General features: G+C 35.9%; 2 protein-coding genes across 6 annotated transcripts in view; both read right to left on the bottom strand.

The window, feature by feature from the left end:
• ncoa2 (nuclear receptor coactivator 2) overlaps nucleotides 1-9331 on the bottom strand; it is a 113900-nt gene extending 104569 nt beyond the window's left edge. For 3 of the 5 annotated variants that reach the window (XM_016493318.1, XM_016493321.1, XM_016493322.1), the window contains exon 1: nucleotides 7598-9331. The gene's annotated coding sequence lies outside the window, so the exon portion shown is untranslated. The remainder of the gene's footprint in view (nucleotides 1-7597) is intronic. The other 2 variants (XM_016493319.1, XM_016493320.1) reach the window with 2 other exon arrangements.
• Nucleotides 9332-10633: 1302 nt separating this feature from the next.
• Nucleotides 10634-14577, bottom strand: part of LOC107693805 (translocating chain-associated membrane protein 1-like 1) — an 11808-nt gene continuing 7864 nt past the window's right edge. Inside the window, exons 7-9 of the mRNA XM_016493323.1 lie at nucleotides 14485-14576; nucleotides 13717-13862; nucleotides 10634-10829 (exon numbers count right to left, since the gene is read on the bottom strand). Of these exons, the coding sequence (XP_016348809.1) occupies nucleotides 10756-10829; nucleotides 13717-13862; nucleotides 14485-14576 (312 nt within the window). The 3' untranslated portion in view covers nucleotides 10634-10755. The remainder of the gene's footprint in view (nucleotides 10830-13716; nucleotides 13863-14484; nucleotide 14577) is intronic.

The following is a 14577-nucleotide window of genomic DNA, read 5'->3' as shown; positions in this document are numbered from 1 at the left end:
AAAGAAGTATTTTGTTATTTAAATAATAAAGAACCATAATTTTTTACTAATAATAATATCTGTTATTCAAAATCTGATATGATAATGCAATATGATCCGAGCCATGGGTTTTGTGATCCGTTGCACCCCTACTCTTTTGACTTGTTATTTGAAGTCTTTTTAATCATGCTGATTTGTCCGCAGTGAATTTCAGCCGATGTCTTTTTTTTTTATATTCGGGCTACCAAAATGAAATGAATGAAGGCTTAAATTCATTTTGGGCTACCAAAATCTGAAGAATGTCTGCCCGAAGGGCTACCAGCGATTTTGAAATTTTGCGAGCCCTGCTATTACTTTAACAATGAGCATATCGGGGCCTAAAATTTTCACATTCAAGACATTAGTAAAACATAAAAGGAGACAAAAAAATTGTTACAAAAAAAACCCACAATCGAGACATTTTCAATATTTGAATGGGCTACATTTTAAAGTACTCTAAGCTATCTAGACTAAACAAATATGCAACAGAGACAGCCCATTTTGAACAGTCTGAGAGCCATCATGGACACACACAGTAGGCTCGTTAGGCAGAAGTGGGGAGTTGAGAGAGATGTGTGTAGCAATCCTGGGTCAGACTCTGTGCAAGGACGGTATGTCTGTGAGAGGAAGCGGTGAGTGGAATGAACCCAGCCATTATAACTCAGCTCATCCATCAATGTGAGGCCTCAGGCCCGTCTACCCACTGTTACCCTGGCAACACGCTCCTAAACTTACATTCAGTATCGTTTCAGGAGTACAAGAAACAATTACTGAAATTATTTTTGCTTTGCTTTAAATGTGAGGCATGTGGAGAAGTAGATACAAAATGTTTTAGGCAAGCAAAAAGTGAGGCCTCAGGCCCGTCTACCCACTGTTACCCTGGCAACACGCTCCTAAACTTACATTCAGTATCGTTTCAGGAGTACAAGAAACAATTACTGAAATTATTTTTGCTTTGCTTTAAATGTGAGGCATGTGGAGAAGTAGATAAAAAATGTTTTAGGCAAGCAAAAAATATTATAAAAAAAAAAAAAAAAAGAAAAAATAAAGTGTATTACAGCTATACATTTAATTTAAAAACAATTCTAATAAATAAATTTTTTTTTGTATTATTTTTTTTTTAAACAATTTGCAGTTGATTAGCATATAATTAAATTAATTTGAATAATTGTGAGGCATGTGCGGAAGATAAAAAATATTATACAAAATGATAAAGTTATTACAACGTAAATTTAATTTTAAAACAACTACTAAAAAAACATGAAAAATAAAAAAAAATGCAATTAATTAGTATATAATGGAATTAACTTGATTAAATGTGAGGCATGTGGAGAAGATACTAATTGTTTTAGGCAAGCACAAAAAATATATACAAAAAGATAAAAAGTTATTAGGGCAGTAAAACAACTAATTAAATAAAAACATGAAAAAAAATGCTACTAATTAGCATATAATGGAATTAACTTGATTAAATGTGAGGCATGTAGAGAAGAAAAAGTGTTTTATGGAAGCAAAAAACAAACAAACATAAAATTAAATCAAACAATGGCATCAAGGCTGTAAATTTAAAACAATTAATTCTAAAAAATAAAATAAAACATGAAAAAATGGGAAAAATGCAATTAATTAGCATATGGAATTAATTTCATTCAATTTCAGGCATGTAGAGGCAAGCAAAGTGTTTTAGGAAAGTAAAAAATATCAAAAATTAGGGCTATAAATTTAATGTTAAAACTATTCTAAAAAAAGTAAAACATGAAAAAATTTGATTAATTAATCTATTAATTAAACATTGCAATTAATTAATCAATTGACAGCCCTACTAACATCATACAGTGCTATTCCGACTTGAGTCACTGCTTATTAGTTCTAACTACAGCTTTTTTGACAAACTCCAGCTGAAGCTTTGTAAACATGCTTCCTGAGAAAAGCACATTACTGTTGAATGTGAGCAGCAATGTCATTTAGGCAGACCTGGTTTCCTCCCTGCCCTTTGCTCCCAGTGTAATTTGAGACAAGACTGAAAAAAGGACCCGCGCACAGAACCGAATGAAAGGTAGTGAGAGAGGAGGCATGGTCACATTCAGCCGCGGTCTAACCTAATCAAGCTGGACAAGGTCATCATTTTCCAGCTTTCTTCTAATTAGGTTTAATTTGGTTACAGTCAGTCAGAGCTACTGTGTCCCGGTAAAACACACTTCCCACGTTACGCATTTAAAAATGAGGGTGTTACGACTGTATCTTTGTGATTTTTTTCAGCCAATGATTTTAGTGCTTGTGCTTCCCTGCATGTCAATCTGATGCCATTTGACACTGATTTGATTTGATAGTGGCTCATATGATCATCCCTATAACTGACAGACTGCATCTTGTCACAGTCGCGTGAAAATCAAACAGCCTCATGACAAATTTCTGTTCCTTTAAACCTTCTGCTGAGCATGCGTGGAGACCGGGCTGCCCAGAGCTGAAGGCCTGCGACTGTGGCGAATGCACTTTGCCGGAAGATCAAAGTTCAACAATCAGCCTGCGATTCACTGAGATGGAATACCTCAATCAATAGAGCGAGTCAAAAGTCAGCTGATCCAGGATGAAATCATGGATCTGGACTGCTGGCTAGTTGCATGTGAACTAACGCGCCGCTTTCCACCCCACCGCCGGCAGCCGGGAGGTCATGTGACCACGGCATCCACTGGTGGATATGCCATATTTAGATTGCCACGCGTGAATGCCGCTAAGCCACGGAGACCTAGACGGCATCTGCGTACACGCATGCGCGCTGGTGAGTCCTGCCGGTATATCGGCACACACACCGCAGTTTGTATGGGAATACATCTTACCACATCATAGCATTCTGACAGTCTTGGCTGACTGAAAACATTCCCTAAATAAGCCGGCTACTACTACAGGATGTCAGGAAAGCTTTTACTACAGATGGAAGTACATGCTTTCTGACAAAATCTGCATACTGATAACAGAATTTTTAAAGGACACACCGCAGGCATTTGACATTTGAAAAAACATACCGAGTTTGAGTAAATTTGAAAAGTTCTCTCAGAAATTACTAGTAAATTTCACAAATAATTACAAAGAAAATAGTTTTTTTTTTTTTTTTTTACAAAAACAAATACTTTTTTCTTGTAAAATATACTCCAATAAACTGATTTTTTTTACAATGTTTATTGCAGTTAGTTTAGTATTATTTATATACTATTGTAGTGTTTGTTAATATTTTGAATTAGCTTTTATTTTACTTTTTTTAAGATTTTTGTTCAAATGTAAAATTCTAGATTAAGTAGATTTGAGTAATTTTGTATGTGGTTTTGTTATTTTTATTATTAATTTGCTTTATTTTTATTTCCGTTTTAGATAGGGATGCACCGAAATGAAAATTCTAGGCCAAAAAAATTCTGGATGCACTAGGCTGAAAACCGAAACTGCTTTGTAATGATTATTTATTATTTTATTAAATAAAGTAACTTTGTAAGACTTTTTAATTTAACTCAATAATTTTAATGATACTTAATTTAAAAAACACAAGCCAATAAAATAAACACACTTTTACTGAAATAACAATAAAACTGGACAGAATTTATATTAATATTGGCAACACTTTACAATAAGGTTCATTAGTTAACATTAGTTAACTACTTCAGTTAACATGAACTGAGAATGAACAATAGTTCTTAAGCATTTATTAATCTTAATGTTAATTTCAACATTTACTAATGCATTATTAAAATCAACAGTTGTGCTTGTTAACAGTTAATGCACTCTGAATTAACATGAAGTAACAGTGAACAACTGTATTCTCATTAACTAACATTAAGATTAATAAATACTGTAATAAATGTATTGTTCATTGTTCGTTCATGTTAGTTAATACATTAACTAACATTAACTAATAGAACCTTATTGTAAAGTGTTACCTTAATATTGAATATCAATATATTATTTTTATTCACTATGTAACAGAATCAAGTTGTTGTTGTTTTTTTTGACTAATTAATTATCCAAATAATGTATAGTCCTACAAAGCTATTATTATCAGAGCATGTGAGCAGCAGAGCATAGCGTCACGAGAGGGCATCGTCATTTTACCAGTGTTGTCCGGTACAGCTGTACTACAGCATATTACAGCACAGTAGCGCTACTGCAAACAGGAACAAGTATACTACATAAAAATTCTCTTTCAGCGCGTTATTTGAGTGGACTTTGCTTTTTTGGTGAGGATGAGCGATACAAAAGCACATTCATAGAGTGGAATATTTAGTGCCACAGCAAACCGCGTAGTGACGAGAATAGTGAAACCTGCTCGCTGAACATTGCCGGGCGGTGCGGGGCGCGCCATATATATTATATGCATATTTTCGGCCGTTTTTCTCTTTCGATAATGTTCAGTGGCCGAAAATTCGGTGCATCCCTAGTTTTAGATCTACAACTTCTTTTATGTCAGTTAGTTGCCAAGAAAAATTTCTAATTTATTAAAATTTTTAAGTCAAAGTTTAAGTATTTCAGCTTTACTTCAATTAAAAAACTATTTTAATACACTGAAAAAAATGAATAAAGAAAAAAAATTGATGTAGAAACAATTTTCACTCAGAAAATGATAGTAAATTTATCTAAAATCTAACTGAAATCATACAGATTCTGAATTTTTTAAGGCCATACCACAGGCTTTTGACCTATTTATTGGTAAACAGCTAAATAAATAAATAACTGGGTTTGAGAAAATTTAAAAACAATTTCACGCAGAAATTGCTAGTAAATTTCAAAAATATTTGGAAATGGCAACAGTCCAATTTTTTTTTTTTTTTTGGGGGGGGGCTTTTATTTTTGAATTGTAAAGGTTTAGTTTATTTTAGTAATTTTGAATGTGCTTTTGTTCTTTTTATTAGTATTGTTTTATTTTTATTTCAGTTTTTGAACTTTAATTTTTTTAATTCAGTTTTTTTTTAAGTCTAAGTTTAAGCGTTTTAGATTTATTTCAGTTCAAATTATTTTTAAAAGGCTATTTTAGTTTTAAGAATAACAAGCTTGCTTGCATATACATAAAACCATAAAAAAATACTCTGTATTGTTCACAAGTCAAACTAATTAAAGCAATGGCCATATTACTCTTATGTTGGGCTGTGGGAGCATTTGCTCACCACACAAGCCCTACTGTGGAATGTGTCAGCATGATGTAAGAGGTGGGTAACAAAGCTAGCATGAACTGAACTACTGGTCCAACAGGCTGAGTCGCACTACTGCAGCTCTTAGCAGCACTGATGCAAATCTGAGGTGAGCACCAGCTGTCAGTGCATAGGCTCCAAGTTTGTGCATTCAAGCAGATAATTTCTTATAAACCACCAATGGAGAAAACCAATAGGGTTTGGGAGCTGAGAACCTGTTCTTATACGGAAACAGGTTCAAACAGAACTGTCATGACATTCGATTCAGTTAACAGAACATATTGATACTAAATACTAAAATACTCTTGCAGTGTTTAATTTGCGCGTTAAATATCGCATGCGATTTATCGTGCAGCCCTAATTTACTACTTTCATTTACTAGTTGCAACGCAACACTGCTATACTGAATCGTAAACATACAGCAACCATTGCAGTCCGATTCCCAAACGAATCACCAGTATAGTATATTGGGGCATAGAGGACCTACAATAATGTACAGTATTTGAAAAATAATGTGTTTTTTGAACATTAAAGCATGTCAACATATTCTCTTACACCAAATACACAAAATAATGATCTTTAAAAAAAGCATCGTATCACCCCTTTAATGCCATGTCTGCATCTTAGGCTATTTTCATGGCAAAAACAATAAAAAAAAAGATACAAGTATAACAAATACAATAAAAACCAGCAAACAAACAAACACAAGTTATATTATACAAGATTTTTTACATTAACATATCTTATGGACCAGTTCTTTATAGTGAATCAAAAACACTCTTACTGAATCACAAGTGTTTTGTCACCTGTGACTCGAAATGAACCAAGGATTCTATTAAAAAGCATTTTTTTAACACACATTTTAATAGCATATTAAATTTAGTGTTTGTTTGTGATTTATTTCTGGTTTGTTGTAACTGTTCTGATCAAATTTAAGGGCTGTAAAAGTGAATAGTATTTCTTATTTCCAAATATTTTAATATGATTTGACATTAGTTGATGCATTAACTAACATTAAAAAACGAGTAATAATTTGTATTTATTCATCTTTGTTAACGTTAGTTAACACGAATACAGCCGTCTGTCCATTGTTAGATCATGTTAATTTTTTTTTAAGTAATTTCCATTGTTAGTTCATATTAACCAAAGCAGTTAACAAATGGAACTTGCATTGTAACATGTTATAAAAATAAATCGTCAATGGCATCGTTAATGAACTGGAATACTTAAGGGGAAAAAAATATAACCTATTCTCACAATTTCACACTCGCAATATTGCCAAGTTTTAATGAGAATTAAATAAGAGAGATGAAAGAAAGAGAGAGAGAGAGAGAGAGAGAGAGAGAGAGAGAGAGAGAGAAAAACAACAACAATAGAATGTAGACAAACAAATAAAAAAAACACGTATTCAAGGCCAAATGTATCTATATGAGGTGTTACGACTTAAATGCTAAGGTGCATCTAAACATGACCTAGACCCAATGAACTACCCGGCGGCGTGACGTCATACACCGTTAAACCTCGTCACGGCGGATACAAACTCTGTCGACCAAACTAAAGACCTCCCGGTGAGCTGGACGACAAAAGCAGCCTTTGCTCCACATATAAGCGCTTGTGAAAATAGTGGAGTTCAGGCTAATCACGAGGTAAATGCTAATTAGCAGCATTCCCAGCTACTGGCGCCCCAACTTTTCCTTTCTTCAATCAGTCGAGCTCCAGAAAACCGAACCGTGGCGTGCAGTAGTTCGAGCAGAGAGCTGACTCACTAATCTCAGCCCGCACAGAAACGAAACGCGGAGACTGTCAAATAACAACGCGCGTTTACTTTCAATAGAACGCGCCCGCGAACGCTACATTGTTGCTTTTAGCGGCTCGCTTTAGAACGGTTACAGTCTGACTGGCTCCAGTGTAACACAAGCATTCCAGTGGAACTCCATTCACACGTTACGATGTAACAGCTCTGCCAGATAAAGTTAAAATACCACTGAATATCGTTGGACTTGCCTTCCTCGCCTGGTCAGATGGAGGCTCGCAGGCTAAAGCTAGCCAGGCAAATAAGAAGGGGGAGCTGGCTAAACTTAATCGCTCAAATGCGAGCAGCGCGGTCGAATCAAGTAAATCAACGACACAATTGAAATGTTAAAACAATAACAGCCGTGCATCCGCTTCAAGGTCGCTCAAAGCGATTTGTTTACACAACGACAACAGGCAAAACACAACTCTCTAACTTTGCAAAGTAGCCAGGCTGAAATAGCGAGTGTAGCTGGTTTAGCAAGCTAATGCAGGATACCGCCGCCGCGGAACTGTGATTGGATCCTGCAGCGAGTGTGTAAAAATCGCGTTACAAAGCCACCCCAAACCGCCATTCACCGGCAAACAATCAACATTTGCAACCATGTCAGACTTACAGTGTTTTGTTTCCTTTTAAATCCTGCACGTTATGTCCAGCTCTGACCTTCGGGTTGGTGAAACAGCATTATAGTTAACTGCCGCCGCCATGTTTCTGCTGCCTTATGCCTAACGATGGCTGGCTGCTTGTTTATCTCGCCAGCAAAACCTCCCCCACATACTATGGGCACCAGTATCTACTCGTTTACTCTAGCCTGCATAGCAACCTTGCAGTGAGCAACGGGGCAAAATGATGATACAGCAAACGTAAGGACACGGCTCACCCGTTGGATTGGATTTTCTGCCTTTGTGTTTTTTAAACTGCGAGGAGATGTTTCATAATATTACGGGAGGGAATCAAAACAGTGTTGAAAGGCCAGTTTACAAAAGCTTTCCCCTTTAAAGTGGTGCTGTGGGAGGAAAAAGTGTGCCAGAGTGGTCGAGCCGGTGTTGTTGTTATTCCAAACCCAAAGCAATCTGCACTCTATTATCAATGTCATAACAGCTTAATTAAAAATCACATTAGATGACCCACATGAAACTGCTTTCCAGACCTCCATACATCACATCCTGCGTGTTATGATTTATGACTCTTAATATACATTTAATCTACATTTGTCAGCAAATAAAAACTTTTTTTAACAAAAAGTACAAACTTAACATCAGAACCTTTTTGACCAAGTTAAGGCCTTGGCAATATAAGAGAAAATTCAAGAGCGCTTGGGTCTGAGAATAGCAAATAATCAATTTAAATCCAGTTTTATCCATCATTAGTATTTTTTTTCACCTTCTAGACATCTCATCGCCTCAAGTCTTCCATATACTGAAAAACAATCAATATGTTGATTTTGTCACATAACTGAAGGACGTTATTACACATAGCTTAATAATAAGATATAAAAGCTATTTAAATTAGTTTTGCATTTATCACATTTCCTCGATTACGAGTCCACATCTCTAGCCGTCGTTTAAAGGCTATGCACATCTGTGGAAAAACAATGAGGAGGCCCTCATTGGGTTACCTCATAAGGGGGTTTTCAATAGTCTAGTACTCCACCATGTATCATAACTGCATCGAGTTATCAAATACAGACAATTCTTACTTTTCTCCCAGAATACAAACCTCAAATGGCCACGAGTTCAGTGACTGTTTGATCGGGCAGAAAGCCAAAGCTTACCGTGATTACTCAGCACAGCAATAAACCCCAAATATGTCAGGTATCCGATCAAAATCCACACGGCGACAGGTTGATTTCCTATATAAAAATACTTCCATGTGAACGCCAGCCAGCCAGCCAGCGAGATGAAGTACGGGCGAATCGAAACGAATCCTACAGTTGCAACCCGTGTCGATCAAAGGTCTACAGCGAATGTAAATTCTCTCAAAGGGAAATCTGCAAACAGTGACTTGTGCAATATTCGCTGTTCACTCTTTCAGATTGGCACGCGCTTGACAACAATTGTGAAACAGCACGGGGTTGTCGCAACGAAACGTCCCGAAAGAGACTGTACTGTCAGTTCAGGAAAGCATTAATAGAAATGTTATTTTGGTTTCATATTTTATACTTTTGCTAATGAAAAATACCCACAGCATACGCGCAGAGTGGTTTGCGAAACCAATAAATATCACTGGGCTTACAACTAAGAAAAATCTTGGCGAACAGCGCCACTACATGTTCAACACCAACATTTGAAGGAAAATTACCTCGTGAAGCAAAATGAAATAAATCCAGTTTTCAGTGTGCTTTTTTACTGTATTTCATTTGAGAATTACGTATTAAGTTATTAAATAACATTTGTTATCAAACAAATTGTTGTATTATTATTAGGCCTAACGTTTTTCTATGACATAGATTCTCGAACTGTTGCTATGGTTACTGTTCACGAGTGTTATTTGGCGCTTTCTGACCAACTCGGAGTAGAAATTTACTGAAACGCTGTTTAAAAACTTGACTGTTTTTGAGCGGTTCAAGCCATTCAACCCCTTGTCACGAATTTATACACAAAAAAAAAAACTAATATTGAAAATGTTTTGACCGTTATTTTCTAATGTGGTAAAACAAATATAGACTAATAAGAATACAGTGAAATGGGGACAAATACTGTGAAAACAACATTTATATTAATGTATTCACTGGTTGTCTTTCTCATTGGTTGTACTTGGGTAAAATAAATGTGAGATGACAATGCTTTTTTTTTATTGAACTTCTTTCTCTATGTACTGTTGTTATTAAATCAAAACAATCTATGAAAATGATTTCTGAGAACTTTTCCTTAGATCCTGACTTCAGTCTCACACTGGAATGACACTTGTGATTTGACATTTTCATGTGTTATCAACACCGAACAGCAAAGTCAGATTTGCCAAGTTCAAGAATAAAAGGTATAATCTACTGACAAATCAAAAGCACACAGCTTTTGTTCATCATCCTTTGCTAATTTAACAAAATTTGTGGAGCATTACACTTTTTTGCTTAACTTGACCAATTATGCAGTACAGTGCAACAAATGGATTTCATTAAAAAAAGGCATAAAATGAAAATTTTTGCTTGTGATCTTTTTTTAAATGAAAAATGTGAATGCGTTTATACAACACAAATGAAGAGACATTAGACGTGGTTCTAAACGCATAGGATAGATTCAACAAAAACTGTGAGCCTTCAGAGAACTTTAAATACAACCCTGATTTCAAACTCGAGTTAAAATACTGAATTATTCCTCTCTGATCTGTCAAAATGATGTATGGTTAGGCACTTGTAAAAATAAGTTACATTTTCCCCACAGCTTTCATGTTTTCTTTGTAGGTATGGCTGGATCATAGATTCGGATTTGGGATTGCAGCATTAAGCAAATAAAGCAAAGAGCATATGGACCTTCAAAATAAGGAAACAAATGTAGGGGGGGAATAAAAAGAACCCCTCCAAAATCCCCCAAAGCCACTTTTCCTTAAGCCCTTCTTGCAAAGAGACATAATAGTTGGATGGCTTCATGAAATACAGCATTCAGTATCAAGGAGCAGGATGAGGATGTTGCCATATTGCAAGTTGTTTTTTTTCTTTCTTCAGATAAACAAGAGGGGAAAGGGAAAAGGGGCTACAGATAAACTGTTGGACAAAGAGGAGGGAGAGGAATGATCAGGCTGATTTCAGCCAGGACAGAAGTTGGGACCAAGAGCAGTTTATGATGACTTCTCCTTCCTCGCTCTTGGGGAATCTGCTCCACTGGCACCAACAGATCCGTTCACACCATTGGCTGTGAAAATACAAATGAGAAGATGCTTGACGCAAGTGATTTTGTTGTCTGGACACCTGAAGTGCTGTTACTATTTTTCAAAGGTTTGGGATAATCAATTCTTTTATGTTTTTGAAAAAAGTCTCTTTATAGTCACCAAGGCTGCATTTATTCGATCAAAAATACAGTAAAAGCAATACAAAATCAGAAATAATTACAATTTAAAAGATCTTATTTCTGTTTTAATATATTTAAAAATGTTATTTATTTTTGTAGTGGCAAAGCTGAATTTTCAGCAGTCATTACTCCAGCAATGACAACAGTTCTTTTAAATAGGGGCAGTTGTGGCCTGATGGTTAGAGAGTCATAGAGACTTGTAACCCGAATGTTGCAGGTTTGAGTCTCAAAACTGGCAGGAAATGTCGGTGGGGGACGTGACTGAACAGCGCTCTCTGCCACACTCAATACCCACATCTGAGGTGCCCTTGAGGAAGGCACTTAAACCCTAATTGCTCCTCGGGCACCACTGCTATGGCTGTGTGTGTGTTCACTACTCACTGCTCCTAACGTGTGTGCACAAACTTGGATGGGTTAAATACGGAAGACAAATTCTGAATATGGGTTACCATTACTTGGACTTCACGTCACATATAGGGCTGCACGATATTGAAAAAAAAAAAAAAAAACTCACATTGCGATATATTTTGTTTTTCTGCTATATATATATATATATATATTGCGATATTGAAAAAAAAAAAAAACACACCAGATGACTTGAATAAAAATAATCAATGATTAGGGTGATTTTGTAGGCGAGTAAATCAGTATAGAAAATAAACAAATTGCAAGCATGGATAAATATAACAGAACAAAGATACAAATGAAATAAACAGTGCTTTATATATTTTTTTTTAGGTAAGCCTAATAGTATTCAGGTACAGACATTGAATAATCAAATGTAAAATAACACTACATAGTCTTCACTGTATAAATTAAATCTAATAAATCAGTTTTAAAGCTACGAAAGTGATTTTTCCTGTGTTTTGTGGTTTGATTAACATTCGTGACACAGAAAGCCTCAGGAACATTAAACTGCTGTGAACCCATATACTGTTACACACATCCATTTTCTTTCTCAATTGTTTTCCTTCACCTAAACCATAAGCACCTGTGTTTACAAGGATACTTGCAGAGACATGCATTTTGACAATTTCGCATGTATGTGTCATTTCAGGCACAGATAGACGTGCAAGTGAATGGAATTCAGTGTTCACATGCATCTGCGTGGCTCTCACCGTGTACACCAGACGCGAGCGGCGTGGCACGACTCGTCAAAATATTAAAGAACACAATATAATCAGTGATGCTGTATACACTAGATGTGGGTGGCGTGACACGACAAATCCCTGACAGTTTTATTTATGACAAACTGACACAAAGGTCAAATGATTTGCAACTGTCGCTTTTCACGTCCGGTGTAGACACGGTGTCTGTGTGTTCAAAGAAAACAATCAGTATAAATATAACAATCAGTATACTAAACATCGCACATCTCGCAATGTGACTATCGCGGATGCGCACATCGCGATATCGATTCTGAAACGATATATCGTGCAGCCCTAGTCACATTGTAATCATTTTAAACAATATTACTGTTTTTACTGTATTTTTACTATATTTATGAATAGATATATGCAGCTGGATGAGCATAAGAGACTTCTTTCAAAAAGTAAAAAAATATTATTTCAAACATTTGCCCTGTAGTGCATCTCTAGGTAGAAAGATGCCACTAAAAGAGATAGTTCACCCAAAAATGAAAATTGTCACCATTTACTCACCTTCCACTTGTTCCTAAAATGAGTTTCTTTCTTTTGCCGACCACAGAAGATATTTTGCTGAATCCTGGTAACCTAAGAGTTGACGGTAGCCATTGACTTTCATAGTATTTTTTTTCTTTCTCCATACTATGGAAGTCAACGGCTACCATCAACTGTTTAGTTACCAAAATTCTTCAAAATATCTTCCTTTGTGTTCAGTAGCTGAAAGTAATTCATACAGGCTTGGAAGAACTTGAGGGTGAGTAAATGACAATTTTCATTGTTAGACAAATTATCTTTAAATTTAATGATTTTGCTTAATAAAAGCAATACGCTTTAAAAACAACTCTATATTCACAATACAGTACAACCTGAAGTACTTTATTGCTTAAATGTAGATTCTAGATGTGCTTTGCTAAAGAGTGTTATTAAAGGGATAGTTCACCCAAAAATGAAAATTCTGTCATTAATTACTCACCGTCATATCGTTCCAAACCTGTAAGACCTTCGTTCATCTTCGTAACACAAATTAAGGTATTTTTGATGAAATATGAGAGCTTTCTGACCCTCCATAGACAGCAATGTGTTTAAGGTCCAGAAATGTAGTAAGGAGATCTTTAAAATAGTCCATGTGACATCAGATGAACGAAAGTCTTACAGGTTTGGAACAACATCAGGGTGAGTAATTAATGACAGAATTTTCATTTTTGGGTGAACTATCCCTTTAAGTGCAATAAGCCGCAAAAAAAGAACTCGGTACAGTACTTGCGCTGACTTACACCCAAAACATGCACATCTCTCAGACAGCATACAATCCAGAACCTAGTTGTCTTTATTGGCTTTCTGCGTTTCGATGGTCAGATACATACAAAATTGTCAAAGTGCCATTTTGGCAAGTATTTATGTAAACGCTTATGTCTTAAGGGAATGTAAACAGTTGGGAGAAAATCAGATGCATGTCTGTATATTGGTAAAATAAAGTGGCAGCAGCCTCGAAAATGACTCATATCGCCCACCCCTAACTGGAACATCAGAATAGTGTGTGGTATTTGAATAAACGTGTAAACTGATCTTAAGTGGGCAATACTGACCTTTCTTTGATTTGCTCTTAGAAGAGGATGATTTCTTCTTTAAGGTCTGAGTCGGTGCGTGTTCTCTCCATCGTCGTAGCTGGAAGTTGATAAATTTCCACATCATAAAAGCCTGAGTGGTGCATATTGCAGCCAGGACAGTCACCCTGAGAGAAACAGAGTGCCATTACAAACAACTCCAACAATAATAAAGCAAAAGGTCGTCATTGCTTTTCCATCATCTGGTGTTTAAATGAATCACGTCCATCCAAAAGGCTCTCACTTTAAGTAGAAAAGCTTTTATAATGTGATTATATATTATGCATATTATGAGTTGAGACTTTTTTGATGGCTGACTGGAAATTTTGGGCCACTAGAGCAAATTGTTATATTTGATGCCAAGAGTTTTTTTTTTTTTGGGCTACACAACGGTGTTATCATCTCTCACTCTGCACTTTTACAGTGAAAACCAAACACTTCAAAACTAAACTGTACAAATTAGATTTGGACAGCATTGCACATACCACAAAACCAGCATGGTGCAAACCATTTGATTTTAACAGAGATTTTCCTCCTTTAAAGCTCTACAGAAATTCAAACATATCACATGACAAGGCACTTGGTTTATAATAAGTTGCTAAAAATTGCTTCTTGAAAAAATGCTGAAATTTTTCAATTTCTGAAGAGCAATCCAAAATGCTAAGACATTTGCATGATTGATCTGAATTATTCCTTCCTTTCCTTTGCAATGATGAAGGAATACAACCAGATGAATTTCACCCTGCTTACCGAACAACCAGGACATTAAAGCTTCCCTCTGCGAGGTTCAGACCCTGTTTCTCTGCTCCGGCCAGCCCAAAGCCCACAGTGAGAACAGACAGG

Source organism: Sinocyclocheilus anshuiensis, unplaced genomic scaffold (genome assembly GCF_001515605.1).
Source record: "Sinocyclocheilus anshuiensis isolate Anshui unplaced genomic scaffold, SAMN03320099.WGS_v1.1 scaffold2192, whole genome shotgun sequence".
NCBI lineage: Eukaryota > Metazoa > Chordata > Actinopteri > Cypriniformes > Cyprinidae > Sinocyclocheilus > Sinocyclocheilus anshuiensis.
The sequence above is the reverse complement of the archived record's forward strand: the minus strand, read 5'-3'. Positions and strand labels throughout refer to the sequence as shown.